The sequence below is a fragment of the Salmo salar genome, chromosome 19, assembly GCF_965601325.2.
Source record: "Salmo salar chromosome 19, fSalSal1, whole genome shotgun sequence".
NCBI classification, from domain to species: Eukaryota; Metazoa; Chordata; class Actinopteri; order Salmoniformes; family Salmonidae; genus Salmo; species Salmo salar.
The window spans coordinates 50,010,214-50,036,497 of record NC_138309.1 but is presented as its reverse complement, the minus strand read 5'-3'; the positions used below and the strand labels follow the sequence as shown (position 1 = coordinate 50,036,497).

General features: G+C 45.6%; 1 protein-coding gene across 1 annotated transcript in view; it reads left to right on the top strand.

Annotated features, from left to right (window-relative positions):
* Positions 1-327: 327 nt before the first annotated feature.
* Positions 328-26,284, top strand: part of LOC106590946 (glutamate receptor ionotropic, NMDA 2C) — a 47,338-nt gene continuing 21,381 nt past the window's right edge. Inside the window, exons 1-5 of the mRNA XM_045701905.2 lie at positions 328-471; positions 569-705; positions 907-987; positions 24,551-24,616; positions 24,769-24,957. Coding sequence (XP_045557861.2) covers positions 396-471; positions 569-705; positions 907-987; positions 24,551-24,616; positions 24,769-24,957 — 549 coding nt within the window. The 5' untranslated portion in view covers positions 328-395. The remainder of the gene's footprint in view (positions 472-568; positions 706-906; positions 988-24,550; positions 24,617-24,768; positions 24,958-26,284) is intronic.

Here is a 26,284-nt window from a genome sequence, read left to right as displayed (position 1 = left end):
ACTAGTGTTCTTATTTTCTCGCTTTCCAACCCCCCCTTTCTCTCCCCCCCTCACCTCTTCCCCCTCTCTTTGACCCCTCCGTCCCACCATCTCCTACTCTCCCTTTCCAACCCTCTCTTTCACCCCTCTGTCCCACCCTCAATTCCTCTCCAACCCCCTCTTCCCCTCTCTTTGACCCCTCTGTCCCACCCTCACTTCCTCTCTTTATATCTTTCTCTCCTCCTCTTCCCATCTATTTCTCTCTCTGTACTCCTCTTCCTCCTCTCCAGGCAGTAATGGGTCTTCTTCCAGGACAGCCTCCTCCTGTCCTCCTCATCTTCCTCCTCTTCCTCTCCTCCCTTCCTCCCCTCCTCTCCCGTCCTCTCATCCTCCATCCTTCTATTAATGTAGCAGTAATGTTCAGTGGCTCTGCTTACCAGAATGAGGTCAGGGGTCGTTTGAGCAGAGAGAACTTCGCTGATCTTCCCCTAGGTATGAACATTTACCAGTTTGTATGTTCTTTAAGGTAATCCTTATGTGATCTTTACTATGTAGACTTTGTATTTCTTCTTGTTCTTGTTCTTCTCAGAGGTGAACCCGGTCACTGTTTTGGTTAATGACACCAACCCTCGCGCCCTGCTGACGCGTCTCTGTCAAACCATGGCGACAGAGAAACTGCATGGAGTCGTGTTCGAGGACGATGTGGGATCAGGAGCTGGACCTCAGGTCTGTCAATCAATCAATCATGACAACCAAGGTGGAAGATTAGCGCAGATACTGACCTCTCTTCTTTGGGGATAAAAAAATGAGATAGATATGAGACGGCAGAGGAGGTGGTATCATCCTCTATCTGTTAAGTGCTGTGTGTATGTCTGACGGGACCTAATTAAAGCATGTGTTGTCTCCAAGGTGGCAGAAGTGGCTCAGATCCTGGACTTCCTGTCAACTCAGACAGCTCTACCCATCATTGGCATCAGTGGAGGATCTGCCGTTGTCATACCGCACAAGGTAAGATGGCACATAATGCTGTACCTATACTCACACTGCCCTGTGGTGGATAAAATACCCAACTGTCATACTTGAGTAAAGATACCTTAATAGAAAATGACTCAAGTAAAAGTCACCCAGTAAAATTCTACTTGAGTAAAAGTATTTGGTTTTAAATATACTTAAGTATCAAAAGTAAAAGGGTGTGTGGGAAAATGTATGGAGTATAAAAAGTATTATTTTCAAGTAACCATAGCCTTTCACACACTGTAGTACCCCACTAAAACCCATCTCCATAAGGTGAGACAAATTGCCTACAGATGTAGGATCTTAATTTGATCACTCTTTTGTTCCTGAGAATATTTCTGCATAGCAGGAAATGTAAACATGTTGTGTATTTTAGTTTTAAAAAGTCTTCTAGAGTTTGTAAATTTCATTTTGACATTTCAGAAGAAAAATGTATCAACACCTACAAAAATGTTAATGAATAATAATCCACGTAATAATAATAATAGGATACATTTTCTGGCGAAGCAAACTGGCTCAAATGAAGATACTACATCTGTATAGCTGTAATGTAGACGCTGGGAGTTGTTCAGCCGCGGTGAGGCTTGTGACCCCTACCTCCATGGGTTCAGGCTCTGATACAGAGTGGTCACTGAGGGATGGAGAGAAGCGATGAGGGTACCGACTCTCCCGAAGTAGGTTATCTAGATGGATGGCCATCGTGATGAGTGCGTCCAAGGAGAGGTTGTCGTCTCGACATGCCAGTTCCGTCTGGACTTCCTCGCACAGTCCTCTTCTGAATAGCATATACCGTGTTGGCTCAATCCATCCGCTGGATGCTGCTACAATCTGGAAGGTGAGCGCGTCCTTGGCAGCAATCTGGTCATCCTGCTGTAGTTGGAATAGGTGCTCACCCCCCTCTTTGCCCTCCTGTGGATGATCGAAGACACCTCTGAACAGAGCCATGAACCCCTCATACGAATCCAGCTCCTCCTCTCTCCCAGACAGCCGTAGCCCACGCCAACGCCCACCCAGTCAGCAGAGAAATAACCGTGGCAACCTTGGACCTCTCAGTAGTGGGGGCTCCCATCTGGTGCGCAAAATAGAGGGAACACTGGAGTAGGAAGCCACGGTATTTAGAAGTGGTTCCGTCATATTTATCTGGGAGGGACAAACGGGCATCGCTGACCTGGGCGGACTGCTGAATGGACTGGTGTGCTGGCTCGCTGGGTCGGCTGATGGCAGAGTATCCTACGCTAGTTGAAGGCAATGCCTCTCGGGTATGTTCGAGACGTTGAAGAATGCGAAGAACCTCTTCCATAGCCTTCCCCAGTTGTACCAGCTGGTCGTGATGTTGAGGTAGTAGGTATCCCTGTTGCTTCCATTTGTTGAGGCAGTATTCTGTAACGTAGACTCTGGGAGTCGGGAAGCAAGTGCAGGTGGTGATTTTAATAATACAATAAACATGGAACCAATACAAGAAACAAGAGTCGCGTATGGACATGAAACAACATCAATACTGCCTGGGGAAAAAACCTAAGTGAGTGCCAGATATAGGGGAGGTAATGAGTGAGGAAATGGAGTCCAGGTGTGCCTCATCATGAGGAGCAGGTGCGCTTAACGATGGTTGCCAGGACCAATGGTTTAGTAAACCGGCGACGTCGAATGACGGAGAGGGGGAGCCCTCAAATTCTAATCTGGACCTTGAGGCCCGTTCCACTGCTTTTGTAAATTCTTCCACTCTAATCAGGGACTGATTTAGACCCGGGACACCAGGTGGGTGCCATTAATTACCAGGTAGAACATAAAAACAGCAGTCATCCGGACGTCGTAGGGTAAGATTTTAATACCCCTGTTGTATAGGGTACCAACTCAAACCACTTCAGACAGCAATGCAACACCACATCACCTCTACATACATGCAGTTTAACACCAGTCTGTAGTTAAATGTGAGAGTTCTGTCTAAACATACAGCATAGGGCAGAGACCAGAACAAGAAATATGTCTTCTGCCTCCTCTCCATTGACCAGTATCAGATAACAGCTGGGAAAGAGTTGTTCTGCTGGGGAACACAAGCAGCAAATTACTCTGAGAATTAGACAGAGCAGAGAAATGCTGAGAATGATCTATACCTCACTTACTCAGTCATCCCTACACAGATCAATACAGACACATTTTACCATGATGATGTGTACAGTGTTTCACAGTAACGAGTTCAGATAGACGCGTTGAGCACGATGGTTAGAGTGTAGAGAGATGATCGATCATCAGATTACTTCAGGTTCTGTAATCGTTGAAGTAGCCTGATTGCTACAGTTTCGACTGAACCTCACCCTTTCCTCACCGTCTCGTCTCTCCTTTATTTTCACCTTGTCCCTCCCCCTGTCCCTAATTTATCCCTCACTTTCCCACGTTCCCCTCCTCTTCCTTTCTCTCATTTCCATCTCATCCCTTCATCATTCCCCCCCACCCCCCTCTCCTCACCCAAGAGATGTGAGGCATTAACACCTGTTATCAACACCCTGTATTTATAGTACCGACAGTGGCACCCACCAACACACACAGTACACACACACACACACTGTACACACACGCTCTCTCACTCACTCACTCACTCACTCACTCACTCACTCACTCACTCACTCACTCACTCACTCACTCACTCACTCACTCACTCACTCACTCACTCACTCACTCACTCACTCACTCACTCACTCACTCACTCACTCACTCACATGCCCATGGCTAGCCTGATGCTCAGATTGAACAGGGCTTTGAGATACAACACAGCGCACGTGTCTGTGGGAGGAGTGAAGCGTATTCTTCTGCTCCCTACGTTAATAATCCTGTCAGGGGTCTTAGCGTCTGTCTGTTCATCAGCACTCTGCGTGGATGGGAATGTACATAGAAAGCCATCAAACACAATGACAGAGCTATTATCTGGTGTCTATATGAAACTGTAGCCGACACCGTAAACCCCAAGGAAGTTTTGTAACTCAAATACTTTTAGTAAGTTGTACTCAAAGTCAATGAAAAGTCATTATTACTTAAAATGTCTATGTGGTACTGAATCAAAACTAAATGAGAAGTCACAACTACATTTTTTTTAAAAGTTATGATAACAAATTCACTTTTTTCCCCCCAGCATTCGCTACTGCAGGTTGATGTTTTGGGATTGTTATCTGTGTTTTTGCATGTACATTGAGTGATTTATTGATTAATATTATGCTACTCAAAGATAAATAACATATATTTTTTTTAACTAATCCAATCATTTAGATAGATTTGTTTTGCCCTCGGTACTGAAATGATTGTTCTAGTTTAAATGGTTTAGGTCGTCTCCTCACACGGTTCCTAACCCTGGAAGTCATTATGAATGCAGGTTGTGAGTGAATACACATGTTATCTGTTGGATATCCTAACTCTGGCTGGATTTCAATAGGAATTACACATCACTTTGCAGGCTAGCATAATGTGACTTGCAGGTAGGGTTGCAAAATTCTAGTTCATTCCTAGGATTTCCATGAATCCTGGTTGTACAAGTCCTGGAAATCCTTTAACCAGGATGTTGTTTTAAATCTAGGAATTCTGGGAAAGTTTCTAGACTTTTAGTGGGTAGCCCAAACAGTTCAGACAGAATTCGCCAGATGGGCTGTACCGACTTCAGACGAGTCTCTTGACAGTTGTGAAGGTCGGAGAACACCATCGTGTTTGTGAGAGTCTCCTCTTTCCATAGAGGGGTCATAATAGTTTTGTAGGCCAAACCGTTCGGACGCTACAGACGATTTTGTGAGGAGGCCGATTATCGGGATGTCTCGTGGTCTGACAAACACAGCTCTAGCAACTTTCACTGCAGATGCGGAAGTGCGGCATAGGCGGATTGAGACGCATCCAATGCAACAGATTTTTATGGGGATTGTTTTATTATGCTAATTTTATTTCCATGGGGGTTTTAAACACTCAATTAGACCCTTTAGGAGTCTCTCTTTCTCTCTGCTTCCCTCTCTGCTTCCCTCTCTCTCAGTGTAAGGAGACAGCTAACTGGCCTATGTCTCAGACAGCGTAGGGAGACAGCTAACAGGCCTATGTCTCAGACAGTGTAGGGAGACAGCTAACAGGCCTATGTCTCAGACAGTGTAGGGAGACAGCTAACAGGCCTATGTCTCAGACAGCGTAGGGAGACAGCTAACAGGCCTATGTCTCAGACAGTGTAGGGAGACAGCTAACAGGCCTATGTCTCAGACAGTGTAGGGAGACAGCTAACAGGCCTATGTCTCAGACAGTGTAGGGAGACAGCTAACAGGCCTATGTCTCAGACAGTGTAGGGAGACAGCTAACAGGCCTATGTCTCAGACAGTGTAGGGAGACAGCTAACAGGCCTATGTCTCAGACAGTGTAGGGAGACAGCTAACAGGCCTATGTCTCAGACAGTGTAGGGAGACAGCTAACAGGCCTATGTCTCAGACAGTGTAGGGAGACAGCTAACAGGCCTATGTCTCAGACAGCGTAGGGACACAGCTAACAGGCCTATGTCTCAGACAGTGTAGGGAGACAGCTAACAGGCCTATGTCTCAGACAGTGTAGGGAGACAGCTAACAGGCCTATGTCTCAGACAGCGTAGGGAGACAGCTAACAGGCCTATGTCTCAGACAGCGTAGGGAGACAGCTAACAGGCCTATGTCTCAGACAGTGTAGGGAGACAGCTAACAGGCCTATGTCTCAGACAGTGTAGGGAGACAGCTAACAGGCCTATGTCTCAGACAGCGTAGGGAGACAGCTAACAGGCCTATGTCTCAGACAGTGTTGGGAGACAGCTAACAGGCCTATGTCTCAGACAGCGTAGGGAGACAGCTAACAGGCCTATGTCTCAGACAGCGTAGGGAGACAGCTAACAGGCCTATGTCTCAGACAGTGTAGGGACACAGCTAACAGGCCTATGTCTCAGACAGTGTAGGGAGACATCTCTCATAAGAATCAAAATCTAAGATACATGCAGCTCCATTAGACAAAACAACTGAAAACCAAAGTATTGCGAGACAGCTTTCTTCATAAGACATACTGTAAAAGAACCCTCTGATACCGTCTGTATGTCAAGGAGACATGACAGGTCTGGTCACTGAATAGAAAACGACATGAAGTAGATAAAGCTCTCCTGATCCGTCCTGTTCCTATCTAGGCTGATCTCCTCTCCAGTATCTGTTCTTTGTGAACTCTACAAAGAACCTCTTCAGCAGGGTATTTCACAAAAGAACAGGTGGGGAGGGAGGTGTGTGTGTGATTATATTAATAGAATAAAGGGTTCAATAGCCGCTTGATTATCAATGGCCCTGCAGCCGCTGATGATAAAGATGTATCTTTGATGATGTGTCTTTGGTGTGTTTAAAAGGACCCGGCTCTTCAGTCTCAGCCGCCTATTTCTGGTTCCTGTCTTTCTCCTTTGTCCTCTATCCCTGATCTATCCATCACTAAACATGGAACGATGAAAGGAAGATGAAAGAATGAGAAGAGGAAAGGTTACGCATGTATCAATCCAATAAAAAAGAGGGTAAGATAGAGATAGAAGGGGGAAGGAGGACTGTGTGTGATCGTAAATGCTTGCTGTTGGCGTGTGTGTGTGTCTTACTACTTGAAAGTTGTCTTAATTCTCACTCATTGTAAATGTCTATGCAAGAGTGAAGGTTTCATTGAGTTGTGAGATAGTACTTTTGCACATACAACACTGTGGCTGAGGAAAGGCACTACTCCCAATTTAAGTGAACCCCAGATCAATGTAGTTGTCATTATATTTGAGCCTCTTCGATGGTCCAACGTCCCTGTATGTTGTTCGGTGCTTTCCCAGGTAAGGGGCAAGTAGCTCTTCGGCTGCATCAGATTCACAACTGTCAGTGGATGTGCTCGTGGAAGCAGAACAACTTGTGTCGTCGACAGGTGCAGGTGTAGTACTGCTGTAGTAGCAGCAGTACTACACATTTTAAATGCTGTAGTAGCAGTACTACCAGTAGACATGGTATGTGTCGCTATGGACGCGGGCCTTACTTTTTTTTAACCATTTATCAATTTTCGAGCAAACGGAATGAGCAGCAGCTACATTTGGCTACATACGGACCGTTAGTGGAATTCCCGCGAGAGAGTAACGGTTAATGTGATTGGATGTTAATTGTTTGACTAGGCTACCTGTATTTGACATTGTGTTGTTATTTTGCTGAACACTAAATGGTTTAATTTTATTTTTGGCTGTGAAACGAGGCTACTCAGGCAAGAAAAAAAACGTACCCTAATATGGTATAGCCCCTTTGGAAAATATAAATGGAATGTTTTAAAATGTGAAGATATTTTAAATTTAAAGAAGTACAAATTATTATTATTATTATTATTATTATTATTATTTTATTTTTTAAATGTGAATCACATTTTTATTTGGCGTATCCCCGACGGCATTATGCATACCCCAGTTTGGGAATACATGATCTACACACTACATTGGGATAAACACTCAAACACCTACCGTAACCCAGCCAGGGCTCCATGGAAATCAGGTCTGGTCTATTCAGAAACACATGGCAATCATAATCAGTGGTCATAGTGGAACAATAAAATGACTGTATATAAGCAGCCATTGACTTGAATGTGCACCAGTATGGCTTACACTGTGTTTCTGTTTGTGTAAACTGCAGTTTAATATTAGTTTAGATATGTTTACATCCTATATACAGGCAATTTGGATGTTTAATGATAGTGTAACAACCTTCTGAACCGAGGGGATAGTACAGTATGACGAACCTTGCCTAGGTAGTAGCAGTGAGTGGGTCAGCTGTTTTTGTTCACCAGCACCTACCTGCAATTGCTAATCTCCCATCCGCAACCTCCTGGTGATACATTTAAAATCTGAGACCCTAACCTGCAAATATAGAAAATGCGCTGTAGAGTCAGAGATGCCGGGACTCATTTTTGACAGGGGTTGCAGGATTTTTTCGTTGTTACCTAATTTAGATAGGAATGTGTTTCTGCTTCTAATTTCCGACATTTTGGTTATTTGTTAGTCAGTCAACTGGTCTATAATAAGATTCAAGCAGCTTCTCTTCTGTCATTACTTGTTGCTCTGGAATACTAAATAAACCTTTGCTGACCAGAAAATAAACTCAACAAAAAAAGAAACGTCCTCTCACTGTTTATTTTCAGCAAACTTAACATGTGTAAATATTTGAATGAACATAACAAGATTCAACAACTGACACATACACTGAACAAGTTCCACTGACATGTGACTAACAGAAATGGAATAATGTGTCCCTGAACAAAGGGGGGGTCAAAATCAAAAGTAACAGTCAGTATCTGGTATGGGCACCAGCTGCATTAAGTACTGCAGTGCATCTCCTCCTCATGGACTGCACCAGATTTGCTAGTTATTGCTGTGAGATGTTACCCCACTCTTCCACCAAGGCACCTGCAAATTCCCGGCCATTTCTGGGGGGAATGGACCTAGCCCTCACACTCCAATCCAACAGGTCCCAGACGTGCTCAATGGGATTGAGATCCGGGCTCGTCGCTGGCCATGGCAGAACACTGACGTTCCTGTCTTGCAGGAAATCACGCACAGGACGAGCAGTATGGCTGGTGGCATTGTCATGCTGGAGGGTCATGTCAGGAGGAGCCTGTACAGGCCTCGGTGTAACGCTCATTCCTTCGGCCATAAACGCGAATCTGACCATCAGCCCTGGTGAGACAAAACCGCGACTGTCTGGTCCAGCGACGGTGGATTTGTGCCCATAGGTGACATTGTTGCCGGTGATGTCTGGTGAGGACCTGCCTTATAACAGGCTTACGAGCCCTCAGTCCAGCCTCTCTCAGCCTATTGCGGACAGTCTGAGCACTGATGGAGGGATTGTGCGTTCCTGGTGTAACTCGTGCAGTTGTTGTTGCCATCCTGTACCTGTCCTACAGGTGTGATGTTTGGATGTACCAATCCTGTGCAGGTGTTGTTACACGTGGTCTGCCACTGTGAGGATGATCAGCTGTCCGTCCTGTCTCCCTGTAGCGCTGTCTTAGGCGTCTCACAGTACAGACATTGCAATTTATTGCCCTGGCCACATCTGCAGTCCTCATGCCTCCTTGCATCATGCCTAAGGCACGTTCACGCAGATGAACAGGGACCCAGGGCATCTTTCTTTTGGTGTTTTTCAGAGTCAGTAGAAAGGCCTCTTTAGTGTCCTAAGTTTTCATAACTGCGACCTTAATTGCCTACCGTCTGTAAGCTGTTAGTGTCTTAATGACCGTTCCACTGGTGCATGTTCATTAATTGTTTATGGTTCATTGAACAGGCATGGGAAATAGTGTTTAAACCCTTTACAATGAAGATCTGTGAAGTTATTTGGAATTTTATGAATTATCTTCGAAAGACAGGGTCCTGAAAAAGGGCTGTTTCTTTTTTTGCAGAGTTTTTGTCAAACATCGATAGAATGAATTAGAGGTCGACCGATTATGATTTTTCAACGCCGATACCGATACTGATTATTGGAGGGCCAAAAAAGGCCGATACCGATTAATCAGCCGATTTTATTTATTTATTTATTTATTTGTAATAATGACAATTACAACAATACTGAATGAACACTTATTTTAACTTAATATAATACGTCAATAAAATCAATTTAGCCTCAAATAAATAATGAAACATGTTCAATTTGGTTTAAATAATGCAAAAACAAAGTGTTGGAGAAAAAAGTAAAAGTGCAATATGTGCCATGTTGTCACGTCCTGACCAGCAGATGGAGCTGTTGTTGTAGTTTTGGGGTCAGGACGTGGCAGTCTTGTGTGTGTGATTGTTCTGTGTTGGTCTTGTGACTCCTGATCAGGAACAGCTGGGGATCGTTGTTCCTGATTGGGAGTCATATATGTAGGAGTATGTTTGTCACTTGGTTTTGTGGGTAGTTGTTTTTGCACTGCGTGTTGTGTGCCTGCAAAACTGTTCCTGTCTTATATTTTGTTTGTATTGTTAAGTGGATGCTCTACTCCTTTATTTTTATTAAAGATGAGTATTCACATACCTGCTGCACCTTGGTCCATTTCCACAGAAGACAGCCGTTACAGAACTACCCACCACCAAAGGACCAAGCAGCGGAGAGGAGGACAGAGGCAAGTGAGGGAGGAATGTTGGAGGCAGCCCCAAGAATTTTTTAGGGGGGGGCACAAGGGCTATTTGGCGGGGTGAGATTACAGCCCCAGGCCAGCTCCCCGTACCCTTGTAGGGCAGACTGGACAGGTCCCGTGCTTTGGGGTTGGGGCTGTGGTGAGGCCTGGGATTTTCAGGCCGGTAGGCAAGGTACCAGCGCCCCGCATGTGCCAGGGCGAAGTAAGCATCGAGCCGGAAGGGGTGATGCCAACCCTGCGCTCAAGACCACCAGTGCGCCCTTTCGGTCCGGTGTTTCCCGCCAGACGCACTAGCATGGAGGTGCGTGTCTCCGGGCTGGCACGTCCTATACCAGCCCCGCGCATCAGGAGTCTAGTGTGTCAACCCAGCCTCGCCAGTCAACCATCACCAGAGCTGCTCGCCAGTCAACAGTCTTCATCAGAGCTGCCCGCCAGTCAACAGTCATCATCAGAGCTGCCCGCCAGTCAACAGTCATCATCAGATCTGCCCGCCAGTCAACAGTCATCGTCAGAGCTGCCCCCAGTCAACAGTCATCGTCAGAGCTGCCCGCCAGTCAACAGTCATCGTCAGAGCTGCCCGCCAGTCAACAGTCATCGTCAGAGCTGCCCGCCAGTCAACAGTCATCGTCAGAGCTGCCCGCCAGTCAACAGTCATCGTCAGAGCTGCCCGCCAGTCAACAGTCATCGTCAGAGCTGCCCGCCAGTCAACAGTCGCCAGAGAGGTCAGACTGCGCTGAACTGCCGGAGTGGTCAGACTGCGCTGAACTGCCGGAGTGGTCGGACTGCGCTGAACTGCCGGAGTGGTCGGACTGCGCTGAACTGCCGGAGTGGTCGGACTGCGCTGAACTGCCGGAGTGGTCGGACTGCGCTGAACTGCCGGAGTGGCCGGACTGCGCTGAACTGCCGGAGTGGCCGGACTGCGCTGAACTGCCGGAGTGGCCGGACTGCGCTGAACTGCCGGAGTGGCCGGACTGCGCTGAACTGCCGGAGTGGCCGGACTGCGCTGAACTGCCGGAGTGGCCGGACTGCGCTGAACTGCCGGAGTGGCCGGACTGCGCTGAACTGCCGGAGTGGCCGGACTGCGCTGAACTGCCGGAGTGGCCGGACTGCGCTGAACTGCCGGAGTGGCCGGACTGCGCTGTTCTGCCGGAGTGGCCGGACTGCCCTGTTCTGCCGGAGTGGCCGGACTGCCCTGTTCTGCCGGAGTGGCCGGACTGCCCTGTTCTGCCGGAGTGGCCGGACTGCCCTGTTCTGCCGGAGTGGCCGGACTGCCCTGTTCTGCCGGAGTGGCCGGACTGCCCTGTTCTGCCGGAGTGGCCGGACTGCCCTGTTCTGCCGGAGTGGCCGGACTGCCCTGTTCTGCCGGAGTGGCCGGACTGCCCTGTTCTGCCGGAGTGGCCGGACTGCCCTGTTCTGCCGGAGTGGCCGGACTGCCCTGTTCTGCCGGAGTGGCCGGACTGCCCTGTTCTGCCAGAGTGGCCGGACTGCCCTGTTCTGCCAGAGTGGCCGGACTGCCCTGTTCTGCCAGAGTGGCCCGACTGCCCGGTTCTGCCAGAGGTGCCCGCCTGCCCTGATCTGCCAGGGTGCCCGGCCTGTCAGGATCAGCCCGAGTGGTCCTCCTGCCCTCCGGTCCAGCCCGAGTGGTCCTCCTGCCCTCCGGTCCAGCCCGAGTGGTCCTCCTGCCCTCCGGTCCAGCCCGAGTGGCCCGCCTGCCCTCCGGCCCAGCCCGAGTGGCCCGCCTGCCTTCCGGCCCAGCCCGAGTGGCCCGCATGCCTTCCGGCCCAGCCCGAGGGGCCCGCCTGCCTCTCCGGCCCAGCCCGAGGGGCCCGCCTGCCTCTCCGGCCCAGCCCGAGGGGCCCGCCTGCTCCCCGGCCCAGCCCGAGGGGCCCTCCTGCTCCCCGGCCCAGCCCGAGGGGCCCTCCTGCTCCCCGGCCCAGCCCGAGGGGCCCTCCTGCTCCCCGGCCCAGCCCGAGGGGCCCTCCTGCTCCCCGGCCCAGCCCGAGGGGCCCTCCTGCTCCCCGGCCCAGCCCGAGGGGCCCTCCTGTCCCCCGGCCCAGCCCGAGGGGCCCTCCTGTCCCCCGGCCCAGCCCGAGGGGCCCTCCTGTCCCCCGGCCCAGCCCGAGGGGCCCTCCTGTCCCCCGGCCCAGCCCGAGGGGCCCTCCTGTCCCCCGGCCCAGCCCGAGGGGCCCTCCTGTCCCCCGGCCCAGCCCGAGGGGCCCTCCTGTCCTCCGGCCCGGCTCGAGGGGTCCGTCTGCCTGGCGCAGCTATCGGCTCCACCGAAGTGGGCGACGCCGAGGGTGGAGCAGGGTCCACGTCCTGCACCGGAGCCACCTCCAGGATAGGTGGGTTGGGGAGGGAGGGTGTAGCACAGTGCCGTCGTTGACGGCAGCCACCCTCCCTTCCCTCCCTTATTGTTTAGGGGTTATTGTTTATGGGTTTTGTTGGGGATTTTGTTTGTTGGTGTTTTTTCGTTGTTAGGTGCATTCCGGGGTCTGCACCTTGAGGGGGGGGTACTGTCACGTCCTGACCAGCAGATGGAGCTGTTGTTGTAGTTTTGGGGTCAGGACGTGGCAGTCTTGTGTGTGTGATTGTTCTGTGTTGGTCTTGTGACTCCTGATCAGGAACAGCTGGGGATCGTTGTTCCTGATTGGGAGTCATATATGTAGGAGTATGTTTGTCACTTGGTTTTGTGGGTAGTTGTTTTTGCACTGCGTGTTGTGTGCCTGCAAAACTGTTCCTGTCTTATATTTTGTTTGTATTGTTAAGTGGATGCTCTACTCCTTTATTTTTATTAAAGATGAGTATTCACATACCTGCTGCACCTTGGTCCATTTCCACAGAAGACAGCCGTTACACATGTAAAAAAGCTAACGTTTAAGTTCCTTGCTCAGAACATGAGAACATATGAAAGCTGGTGGTTCCTTTTAACATGAGTCTTCAATATTCCCAGGTAAGATGTTTAAGGTTGTAGTTATTATAGGAATTATAGGACTATTTCTCTCTATACGATTTGTATTTCATATACCTTTGACTATTGGATGTTCTTATATTTTTTATCCAAGATGGCGTAGCAGTTCAGATGTCCTTTACCCTCCTCTTGTCGTGTCCCGTGTATATATATATTTACATATTTTTCTTCGCATTATCTTTTTACATTTTTTCTTCTAAAACTCAACCTCAAAGCACTCTCCTGCAACCCGCCTCACCAATTTAAAAAATAAAGTATTATTTACATCAAATCCGAAATCCACAACAGAAGCTAGCCAGAGGTTAGCCATTTTCACTGGCTAACGTTGGAGTTCAGCTAGCCACGGTTAGCTGTCCTCAGCTATCCATTAGCTCGAAAAGCTATCGCCAGTTTTTGTACAGCGCGACTCAGACCAGAGCACACCGGACCTATTCTCTCTCCAGGCTCTGGACATTTACACCTGGATCTTGCAGCTAACTAGCTGCTACCTGAGTGATTATTGGCAACGTCGGTCCCGGAATTAACACACATTATCCCGGAGCTAGCCAGCTGAAGAGTTCCGTCAGCCTCTCGTGGGCTTTTCCTGAGCTAGCCAGCTGAAGTGTCCCCTGGGCTACAATCACCTATCCTGACCCGCTTTACTGCCGATGCGGAGCCCCATCGGGCCTTCACGACTGGACCACCGACGTTATCTGCCCGAGGGAGTTATCCAACTGGCCCCTCCGTCGCGACGTAACCTGATCGCCCATCTGCGGCCCACTAATCGTTAATCGTTAGCTGTCTTATCGGCTGCGATCTGAATAGGTCTATCGGACACTTTTCTTGGGCCACTATAACTAACTATTTTGCCTATTTTGACTTGGACTGGTCCCCCCTTCCACACGGAACCCCACTAACCCACAGACGGAAACGCACGAGGTGGCTAAAAACAGACCCCTCCATCTTCCACCAGCTTGCTACCTATGGCCCGGCTAGCTGTCTGAATCTCACTGGACCCTTTGATCACTCGGCTAAGCATGCCTCTCCTCAATGTCAATATGCAATGTCCATTGCTGTTCTGGTTAGTGTTTATTGGCTTATTTCACTGTAGAGCCTCTAGCCCTGCTCATTATACCTTATCCAACCTCTCAGTTCCTCCACCCACACATGCTATGACATCTTCTGGTTTCAATGATGTTTCTAGAGACAATATCTCTCTCATCACTAAATGCCTAGGTTTAACTCTGTATTCACATCCCACCATACCTTTGTCTGTACATTATACCTTGAAGCTATTTTATCGCCCCCAGAAACCTGCACTTTTTCTCTCTATTCTGGACGTCACAGACGACCAATTCTTACAGCTTTTAGCCGTACCCTTATACTAATTCTTCTCTGCTCCTCTGGGGATGTAGAGGTGAATCCAGGCCCTGCAGTGCCTGGCTCCACTCCTACTCCCCAGGCGCTCTCTTTTGATGACTTCTGTAACCGTAATAGCCTTGGTTTCATGCATGTTAACATTAGAAGCCTCCTCCCTAAGTTTGTTTTATTCACTGCTTTAGCACACTCTGCCAACCCGGATGTCCTAGCTGTGTCTGAATCTTGGCTTAGGAAGTCCACCAAAAACTCTGAAATCTTCATCCCTAACTACAACATTTTCAGACAAGATAGAATGACCAAAGGGGGCGGTGTTGCAATCTACTGCAGAGATAGCCTGCAGAGCTCTGTCCTGCTATCCAGGTCTGTACCCAAACAATTTGAACTTCTACTTTTAAAAATCCACCTCTCCAAAAGCAAGTCTCTCACCGTCGCCGCCTGCTATAGACCCCCCTCGGCCCCTAGCTGTGCTCTGGACACCATATGTGAACTGATTGCCCCCCATCTATCTTCAGAGCTCGTGCTACTAGGTGACCTAAACTGGGACATGCTTAACACCCCAGCCATCCTACAATCCAAGCTTGATGCCCTCAATCTCACACAAATTATTAATGAACCCACCAGGTACAACCCCAAAGCCGCAAACACTGGCACCCTCATAGATATCATCCTAACCAACATGCCCTCTAAATACACCTCTGCTGTTTTCAACCAAGATCTCAGCGATCACTGCCTCATTGCCTGCACCCGTAATGGTTCAGAGGTCAAACGACCTCCACTCATCTCTGTCAAACGCTCCCTGAAACATTTCAACAAGCAAGCCTTTCTAATCGACCTGGCCCTGGTATCCTGGAAAGATATTGACCTCATCCCGTCAGTAGAGGACGCCTGGTTATTTTTTTTAAATGCCTTCCTCACCATCTTAAATAAGCATGCCCCTTTCAAGAAATTTAGAACCAGGAACAGATATAGCCCTTGGTTCTCCCCAGACCTGACTGCCCTTAACCAACACAAAAATATCCTGTGGCGTTCTGCATTAGCATCGAACTGCCCCCGCGATATGCAACTTTTCAGAGAAGTTAGAAACCAATACACACAGGCAGTTAGAAACGCCAAGGCTAGCTTTTTCAAACAGAAATTTGCTTCCTGCAACTCAAACTCTAAAAAGTTCTGGGACACTGTAAAGTCCATGGAGAATAAGAACACCTCCTCCCAACTGCCCACTGCACTGAGGATAGGAAACTCTGTCACCACCGATAAGCCCACTATAATTGAGAATTTCAATAAGCATTTTTCTACGGCTGGCCATGCTTTTCACCTAACTACCCCCACTGCATTCAACAGCACTGCACCCCCCACAGCTACTTGCCCAAGCCTCCCCCATTTCTCCTTCTCCCAAATCCATTCAGCTGATGTCCTGAAAGAGCTGCAAAATCTGGACCCCTACAAATCAGCTGGGCTTGACAATCTGGACCCTTTCTTTCTAAAATTATCTGCCGAAATTATTGCAACCCCTATTACTAGCCTGTTCAACCTCTCTTTCGTGTCGTCTGAGATTCCCATAGATTGGAAAGCAGCTGCTGTCATCCCCCTCTTCAAAGGAGGTGACACTCTTGACCCAAATTGCTACAGACCTATATCCATCCTACCCTGCCTTTCTAAGGTCTTCGAAAGCCAAGTCAACAAACAGATTACCGACCATTTCGAATCCCACCGCACCCTCTCCGCTATGCAATCTGGTTTCAGAGCTGGTCATGGGTGCACCTCAGCCACGCTCAAGGTCCTAAACGACATCGTAACCGCCATCGATAAGAAACAATACTGTGCTGCCGTATTCATTGACCTGGCCAAAGCTTTTGACTCTGTTAATCACCACATCCTCATCGGCAGACTCAGTAGCCTTGGTTTCTGAAACGATTGCGTTGCCTGGTTCACCAACTACTTCTCTGATAGAGTTCAGTGTGTCAAATCAGAGGGCCTGCTGTCCGGACCTCTGGCAGTCTCTATGGGGGTACCACAGGGTTCAATTCTTGGGCCAACTCTTTTCTCTGTATACATCAATGATGTCGCTCTTGCTGCTGGTGAATCTCTGATCCACCTCTACGCAGACGACACCATTCTGTACACTTCTGGCCCTTCTTTGGACACTGTGTTAACAATCCTCCAGACGAGCTTCAATGCCATACAACTCTCCTTCCATGGTCTCCAACTGCTCCTAAATACAAGTACAACTAAATGCATGCTCTTCAACCGATTGCTGCCTGCACCTGCCCGCCTGTCCAGCATCACTTCTCTGGACGGTTCTGACTTAGAATTTGTGGATAACTACAAATACCTAGGTGTCTGGTTAGACTGTAAACTCAATCATCTCCAATCCAAAGTTAAATCTAGAATTGGCTTCCTATTTCACAACAAAGCATCCTTCACTCATGCTGCCAAACATACCCTCGTAAAACTGACCATCCTACCAATCCTCGACTTCGGCGATGTCATCTACAAAATAACCTCCAATACCCTACTCAACAAGCTGGATGCAGTCTATCACAGTGCCATCCGTTTTGTCACCAAAGCCCCATATACTACCCACCACTGCGACCTGTACGCTCTCGTTGGCTGGCCTTCGCTTCATAATCGTCGCCAAACACATTGGCTCCAGGTCATCTACAAGACCCTGCTAGGTAAAGTCCCCCCTTATCTCCGCTCACTGGTCACCATAGCAGCACCCACCTGTAGCACGCGCTCCTGCAGGTATATCTCTCTGGTCACCCCTAAAGCCAACTCCTCCTTTGGTCGTCTCTCCTTCCAGTTCTCTGCTGCCAATGACTGGAACGAACTACAAAAATCTCTGAAACTGGAAACACTTATCTCCCTCACTAGCTTTAAGCACCAGCTATCAGAGCAGCTCCCAGATCACTGCACCTGTACATAGCCCATCTATAATTTAGCCCAAACTACTATCTCTTCCCCTACTGTATTTATTTATTTTATTTATTATTTTGCTCCTTTGCACCATATTATTTATATTTTAACTTTGAACTTTCTTCAAATTATAATTCTACCATTCCAGTGTTTTACTTGCTATACTTTATTTACTTTGCCACCATGGCCTTTTTTTGCCTTTACCTCCCTTATCTCACATCATTTGCTCACATTGTATATAGTCTTATTTTTGTCTACTGTATCATTGATTGTATGTTGTTTTACTCCATGTGTAACTCTGTGTTTTTGTATGTTGTCGAACTGCTTTGCTTTATCTTGGCCAGGTCGCAATTGTAAATGAGAACTTGTTCTCAACTTGCCTACCTGGTTAAATAAAGGTCTTTAAAAAATTTTTTTTAAATAGGCCAAATCGGCGTCCAAAAATACCGATTTCCGATTGTTATGAAAACTTTAAATCGGCCCCAATTAATCGGCCATTCCGATTAATCGGTCGACCTCTAGAATGAATGCTGCAATCTAGTTGACATCAGTAAAGTGTTCACGTTCATCTCTGTTTCTCTCACACAGCAAAGGTGTTTAAAAATGCAATAACAAAACAACCAATTTTTTTTCTGTACAAAATTAACATTTGTACCTTTTTTAAGGGAATTAAAAGCTGTGAAAACGACAAACATGTTTCTGATAAGATTTAAGTTCGGCTTGAATACAACTTTTATGTACAGTACCAGTCAAAATTGTTACTATTTTCTACATTGTTGAATAATAGTGAAGACATCTAACTATGAAATGACTTGTATCTAATCATGTAGTAACCAAAAAAAGTGTTAAACAAATCAAAATATATTTTATATTTGAGATCATTCAAAGTAGCCACCCTTTGCCTTGATGACAGCTTTGCACACTCTTGGAATTCTCTCAACCAGCTTCATGAGGTAGTCACCTGGAATGCATTTTAATTAACAGGTGTGCCTTGTTAAAAGTTCATTTGTGGAATTTCTTTCCTTCTTAAATATGTTTGAGCCAATCAGTTGTGTTGTGACAAGGTATGGATGGTATACAGAAGATAGCCCTATCTGGTAAAAGACTAAGTCAATATTATGGCAAGAACAGCTTAAATAAGCAAAAAGAAACGACAGCCCATCATTACTTTAAGACATGAAGTTCAGTCAATACGATAAATTTCAACAACTGTGAAAGTTTCTTCAAGTGCAGTTGCAAAAACCATCAAGTGCTATGATGAAACTGGCTCTCATGAGGACCTCCACAGGAAAGGAAGACCCAGAGTTACCTCTGCTGCAGAGGATAAGTTCATTAGAGTTACCAGCCTCAGAAATAGCAGCCCAAAAAATGCTTCACATGGTTTAAGTAACAGACACATCTCAACATCAACTGTTCAGTGAAGACTGCGTGAATCAGGCCTTCATGGTCGGATTTCTGCAAAGAAACCACCTATAAAGGACACCGATAATAAGAAGAGACTTGCTTGGGCCAAGAAACACAAGCAATGGACATTAGAATGGTGGAAATCTGTCCTTTGGTCTGATGAGTCCAAATTTGAGATTTTTGGTTCCAATTGAGATGGTTTGGGATGAGTTGGACCACAGAGTGAAGGAAAAGCAGCCAACAAGTGCTCGCTCAGCATATGTGGGAACTCCTTCAAGACTTTTGGAAAAACATTCCTCATGAAGCTGGTTGAGATAATGCCAAGAGTGTACAACGCTGTCATCATGGCAAAGGGTGGCTACTTTGAAGAATCTAAAATCTAAAATATGTTTTGATTTGTTTAACACTTTTCTGGTTACTACATGATTCCATATGTGTTATTTCATAGTTTTGATGTATTCACTATTATTCTACAATGTAGAAAACAATAAAATTCAGTTAAACCGTTGAATGAGTAGGTGTGTCCAAACTTTTGACTGGTACTGTAGTTGAAATACAATCAGCTTTTATGATGCTGATCAAAATAGCACCTTTACAGACGGTCCCTACCTACGCATTCATTCTCTCAAGATGCTCAAAGAAATAAATTATATTTCTCCACTCCTGTTCCCTAGTCATAATGTACATTTGGTGTATCATTGTACTGGAAGAAATGCTTACTTCTGCTGGAGTTAATATTATGGTAGTATAGCGCCTCACAATTATCACACAAACATTTCCCCAAAATATTAGACTACTCTTCTGGCTGTCCCTTCTCTTTATTTTTAACTCTCCATTTCACAGTTTATGGGACGATTCAGACCCAAGTTAAGCGTGCGTAAATAGAATGTAATTCCCTTTTTATGTACTTTTTTCTCTATATATATTCTGACCTTGAATTTAAGCTTGAGAATATCATGCTTTTCACCTGCTATTTGTTTGGGGTGGAGATTGAATAAATGAAGGTGTGGTGGAGGTGTGTCTACAGATATGCCGCATTCTGACCTTGACTTAATTCCCTAATAATTCAACCACCTTTTCACATGACGAAACCATGAATAAGGTCTAGCAAACTTACTGGTTCCAAGTGGAAAAAGCAACACCATTCTCCATTCTCCATGCACTGTAATTTACAACTTGATAAGCGCTATCGATAAGAGCTAGGTAAATGAGTAATCCATTTGGATTAGGGAAATGTAAATATAAATGTGAAAAGCAAACTGCAATATGGCAGCAAACTGAAGCATATCATCATATCAACTTTCCCACGGTAAAGTTTATGAAATGCTGTGCCATTACGCAGAATGTTAATTGTACGGCCTTTAAATTGTGGGCACTCTCTAATGTCTTAATCCTTAAGAGTCTATTTATGCACCCCTGCATCAATCTAAGTAACATAATAAAAAAATCCCCATCAATATCCGTCAATTTAAGCTAGAGATAGCTGTTTTGGATTGGATACATCTCAATCCACCACATCCGCCTATGTTGGCCTTCCACATCTGCGGTGGAAGGTGGCTGAGCTACTGCAGTGTTTGTCAGACCATGAGACATCCTGAAAATTGGTCTTCTCATGAAAATTGTCTGTAGCGTCCGAATGGCCTACAAACTAATGACCACGCCATGGAAAAATGAGACTCTCATGAACATGATGGTGTTCTCCGTTTCGCTCTACGACCCCCACAAACCCCACAGGTCTCCTCTGAATGGAAGTATGGAGGTAGTTTTATGCCAACAAAAATAAGGGGTTAAATATGTGTCCAAAAATATTTCCTGAGCTTTCTTATATCTCCTAGATATAGAACAGACACTTCAAAACCTTATTCCCTATGATTTATTTTTTTACTGTCTTTTTTGCAATTTATGAATGCGCTCTTCGATGTGTTTCTATGGGCTATAGTAGTAAAGGCCAAATGTTATATTTCATCAAATATTTGTAATTTTTTTATTTGTGGTCCTAAAATTCAAAATTAAATAGCTAAATGATCCATGACCATCCTAAAACAATTCCATAAGTTAGCTTAGTAGAACACACACTCAGAATCCCACTAGCTGTCAAGGTCTATATAGGAGACACTATTGTTTATATAGGGCCTAGGAATTGTCTAGAGACTAGCTGGAAAAGGAGGCCGTTGCCTATTCTCCTCATGGACTTTGACAGTCCATCAATGACAGCCCTGTTTTACATTTATAACAATGTTGCATTTTGATGACTCTAAATGGATGTACTATGTATGGTTATTCTGATCTTAGATCAGATGTTAGTATAGGTCATGGTGACAGATATTGTACTGTGCTGGTGGGTCAGGTCAGTTATGTCAGTCAGTAGCGTTCAGTGCCGTTTCAGATAAGGGAGGATGATTTTTTTTCATGAACATGGCCTTATTTCTATTACAGCATATTGGATGATTGTCATTCATATTCTATTCACCCAGTTCAATGTAACGTTGATAGGTTTAGGCTACTACATTATACTCAAATTGTCCCTATACCCATCATGAGGTTGCTACAACCTAGCCTATGAATGAAAGTTTACAATATAGGTGCACACAGGTAGAAAGACAGATTTGATGTGACAGACCGTGACACATGAACAGACATTGACACATTCAACACCGGCTTACACACTCTTGCCTGCATCTAGCTTATCTAGGGTGTAATCATTAGTCCAACAGTTGCAAACAAGAGTTTCTATTGGACAAATTCAGGTACTTTTTCTCTGTTTTGTTCCGTTTGCTTCTGTTTAAGAAAATTTTTTCAACAGTATCGGCGGAATGAATACACCCCTGATCACGTGTAAACGCAGATCACAGTTTCATAGCAGCCACGTTATTCCTTCTCACATCTACGTTATGCACTCTCCTCCTCTCACCTTTTCCCTTCGTTTGTGGACTTCAATGAACACATCAGCAGTATGGGACCAGGCGAAAAAACCTTTCCAAGCTAAACCATGTCATAACCACTACACACAGCCTACCTCATTGTCCACATATTATCTACAGTAACGTCCTAGTCAACATAGCTAATAGAACTAATGCGTTAGTAAACCTGCTACAATCAGCAGTAACATTACAGTGTACAGTCAGTAAGCAGTTACACCGGCGGGCCTCGGTGGCAATAAATTAGTAAAACCAAAAGCTTACCTTGACCTGGAAGAGTTCCAGTGTTGTGTTGGATAGTCATAGCCAGCTAGCTAACATAGCATCCCTCTTTTTAAGCAGGGTGTTCCAGTAGGCTAAACTAGCTAGCTGCATATGCTAGCTAAGTAAGTAAAACTGAAAAAATTACCATCTCTCTCTCTCTCTCTCTCTATTTCTCTCTTTCTTTTCCTTCTATTAGGAAGAAATTAATTTGTTCAAAACTGTTAAACTATTTTCTTTCTCTCTCTGTGAGTCAACTACTCACCACATGTTATGCACTGCAGTGCTAGCTAGCTGTAGTTTACGCTTTCAGTACTAGATTAATTATCTGATCCTTTGATTGGGTGGACATCATGTCAGTTCATGCTGAAAGAGCTCTGATAGGTTGGAGGATGTTCTCCGGAAGTTGTCATAATTACTGTGTAAGTCTATGGAAGGGGGTGATGGAAGAACCATGAGCCACCTAAGTTTTTTATTAAAGTCAATGTACCCAGAAGAGGATGGAAGCTAGCCGTCCTCCGGCTACACCATGGTGCTACCCTACAGAGGGCTGTTGAGGCTACTGTAGACCTTCTTTGCAAAATATTGTGTTTTAATCAATTATTTGGTGACGTGATTATATTTAGTATAGTTTTATCTAAAAATGATAACTTTTTTAAAGTTTCACAAATGTTATTTTTATGAAATTCCCTGAAGAGGATGTTCCTCCCCTTCCTCCTCTGTAAGCCTCCACGGATGTCAGTAAAGTCTGGTATATGCATCTCTGCTTGTAATGTGGTGTGTGCTGACGGCAGAGAAGTCAGGCGCAGGAGAGCGAAAACTGATTTACAACTGTGTTGTTTAATAAACATAAACCACCGTCAACAGAACAATAAATAAAATGGGTCAAACAAAACCCGGTAAATACCAGCATACCGTGCACAAGCACTACAAGAAACAATTACGGACAAGGACATGGGGGGAGGGGAACAGAGGGTTAAATACACAACATGTAATTGATGGAATTGGAACCAGGTGTGATGTGTGATGGAAGACAAGACAAAACCAATGGAAAATGAAAAGTGGATCGGCGATGGCTAGAAGGTCGGTGACGTCGACCGCCGAATGCCGTCCGAACAAGGAGAGGGACCAACTTCGGCGGAAGTCGTGACACTGCTTCTGTATACATGTACAGAACAAAATCATGTATGTAATCACTTCATGTAGATTGAGCTCCTCCCCCTTTTTATATTCTGCTCTCTAACCCCTCCCTGAAAAGGCTGAAAGAATGTGCTTTCACTAAACATCTGGTCGTGGATGATCCATAGGTCATATTCCTGTTATATGCGTGCGTGCGTGCGTGCGTCCGTCCGTCCGTCCGTGTGTACGTAAGAGAGGGTTTTGGGTAGGTGACCATGTGTGTTTTTATTTATGTATGTGTGTGAGAAGCGGGGTGCTTGGGGTATTATATACAGTATGTGTGTATGGGGGAGGAGCGAGCATGTCTACACTGTAACAGAAAACTGTAATGTGAAATGTTTTACTGCCGCATACTATAAATTATGGTGCATTGTGGGAAAATGTTGTGGGCAGTGAAAGAATGGCTATATTCCGATTGGTACTGTAATTCCACCCAACAGAATACAGTACCGTACCGTATTTTCTGAGCACCAAAAAACTTTTGACCACTAGTGGGTGCATGGTGTTGTTGTTTTTGGCTCATTAACATATTTTGAGGCATGCCTTGTAAGAGGCTATATTTGTTGCATCACCGTTAATGAGAATGCTGTACCAATTTAACTCATACAGTTGCGGCCAATGACATTTTTCCCTTGCACTTTTCTTGAATAATTCAAATTTTTTAAAAAATACATTGGAGAAAAGAATGTGTTGCCACACTTAGTTTTTGGATTAAAATAATTGCAATACCAAATCCCTGTGGGCAGGGGATTATAAAATGACATACGGAATTGTTTTAAGATACTATGGATCATTTAGCTATTTGAATTTTAGGAACCTCATCCTAACCTCACACCTTTATTTATTTTTAAATGCAATTATTTGATAAATTTAACCTCCATTTCTGCACTTTAACTTTGCCTCCTAGCTGCCTGCCTACTATGTCATTTTCATGGATTCGTTATGTAGGTTTTATGACAGCTCATAAAGACTGATCATTAAAGGTGTAGTAAGTACAGAACTGTAGCAGTTTACAGAATGACTGCTGTGATGATGATGTTTAATGCTTTGAAATAAATCACAGAGATAGACTCAGCCCTCACAGCCTGGTGTGTGTGTGTGTGTGTGTGTGTGTGTGTGTGTGTGTGTGTGTGTGTGTGTGTGTGTGTGTGTGTGTGTGTGTGTGTGTGTGTGTGTGTGTGTGTGTCTGTGTGTGTGTTTGTTGTAACAGCAATAGGATGGAACACACGTTATTTACCTCCTCTGGGTGTGGAGTATGTCTACCAGAGAGGTCAAGGAGAAGGAGAGTGTGCGTCTGGGTTTGTGCCTCTGGTGTGTTTGGGTGTGTGTGTGTGAGTGTGCTCACATGAATACTGCACAGTATTATTGCCAACCTATTCTCTCTCGTGTTCACGCCCCCCCCCCCCCCCCCCCCCTCTTGTTCCAGGCTGAGGGTTCCACGTTCCTCCAGATGGGTGCATCACTGGAACAGCAGATTGTCTGCATGTTCAAGGTACAGGAATAGAATATTACATCTAAATGTAATGTTCAATTAGAGAACCCCCTTCCGCCAATCAGAATCAAATATTCAGCAAAGCTGTGGACTAAAATGTAATGTAGATATATCATTTTATATTTATATGTAATATAATGTCTATATTGTAGTTGATGGAGGAGTATGACTGGGGAGACTTTGTAGTCATCACAAGCATGTTGCCGGGATACGAGACATTTGTGGACTACGTCCGCTCCTACACGGACACTTCCTACTTCCTGTGGAGGCTGCAGGATATCCTGTCTCTGGAGATGTCTATCGGGACCAGCGACGTCCGCGCCAAACGCATGTTACAGCAGGTAGGACAAAGACATGTCCAACCTATTGAGAGAGAGAGCGAGAGAGAGCGAGAGAGAGCGAGAGAGAGCGAGAGAGAGCGAGAGAGAGAGAGAGAGAGAGAGAGAGAGAGAACGAACTTCGAGGTGTGCTTATGAAGAGGTCTGGTACACAGGGTCGGAGTTACAATTAACCTATTTTGTAGTATGCGTTTTGTGTTTGCTCTATAACCTTTTAGTTCATATGCCTTGCTACCGTGATATATTGGCCTAAGGCCGAGACAATAAGAAGACACAGTGGCAGAATAAATTCAACCACACCTTTGATTAACCTCTGTCCGGTGAAGTCCACAAAGCATATTGTATGTAACAAATTTACATGACCTACAGCATGGTCAAGCAAGTTAATGCTTCCAACATTTTCACACTACTTAACAACCATTGATTTGGAACCAGAGAGAGTTACCGCAAGTCGCAAAGGAAACAGGAGCTGCCTACACTATTCCAGCACCATTTCAACTACACATACCAAAGATACCAAAATCTATTTAGTCTAATCAACGTAAGCTAAATTTGATGTGGCTGTCCATGGTACTGATTTGTGTGTGTGTGTGTGTGTGTGTGTGTGTGGGGCGGGCGTGCTTGCAAGTAGAAAAAACATGTTGACTCACCCTGCTTGTAGAGATACCATCCTCCTCTCTTTCATGTTGCCGAAACATTCTATGACTCTGTCATACAGTACAGGCTTTAAGTTTTTGTTGTCCTAGGCTACCTGGCTAAAATGCTTGCTCTCTAGACTAACTTCCATTCATGGGCAACGTTAGCTAGTTAACATTAGCCTTCTACATCTAGCTACATATTGAACTTCCATCCTCTCCGGCCAGGGACACAATATATGAATTAATGATTGGATTAGAATCGCTGTTATAATTGTTGGCCAGTACGGAGATATTAAGTAAAATGGCAAGTCCAAATCCCTATCTCTATCCATGGCTAATTTAGGAAAGGGACAATTTTATCCAGCTAGCTAGCCACATGAGGACAACAACACAACGAGGTGTAACAATTCCAGTTTTTTCTGTCAATGACATTTGGCTTTTGATGTGATGCCATTGGTGTGAAGCCTGGCTTCCCTTTTTTTTGCGCCAGGACCAATCACAGTTGAGCTCACTAAGTTTAGCTTAACACTGACTGGCTATTACTTCATATTGCTTCATGAAGGGAGGCCAAATGCTCGCTGGCTTCCCTTGCGTTCAATGCTACCGGTGGCAACAATATCATACTCTTTTTGACCAGACAGCATCAGATAGATGGGCTACACGTACAGAGACAGAGGAGCTGTTTCGCTCGC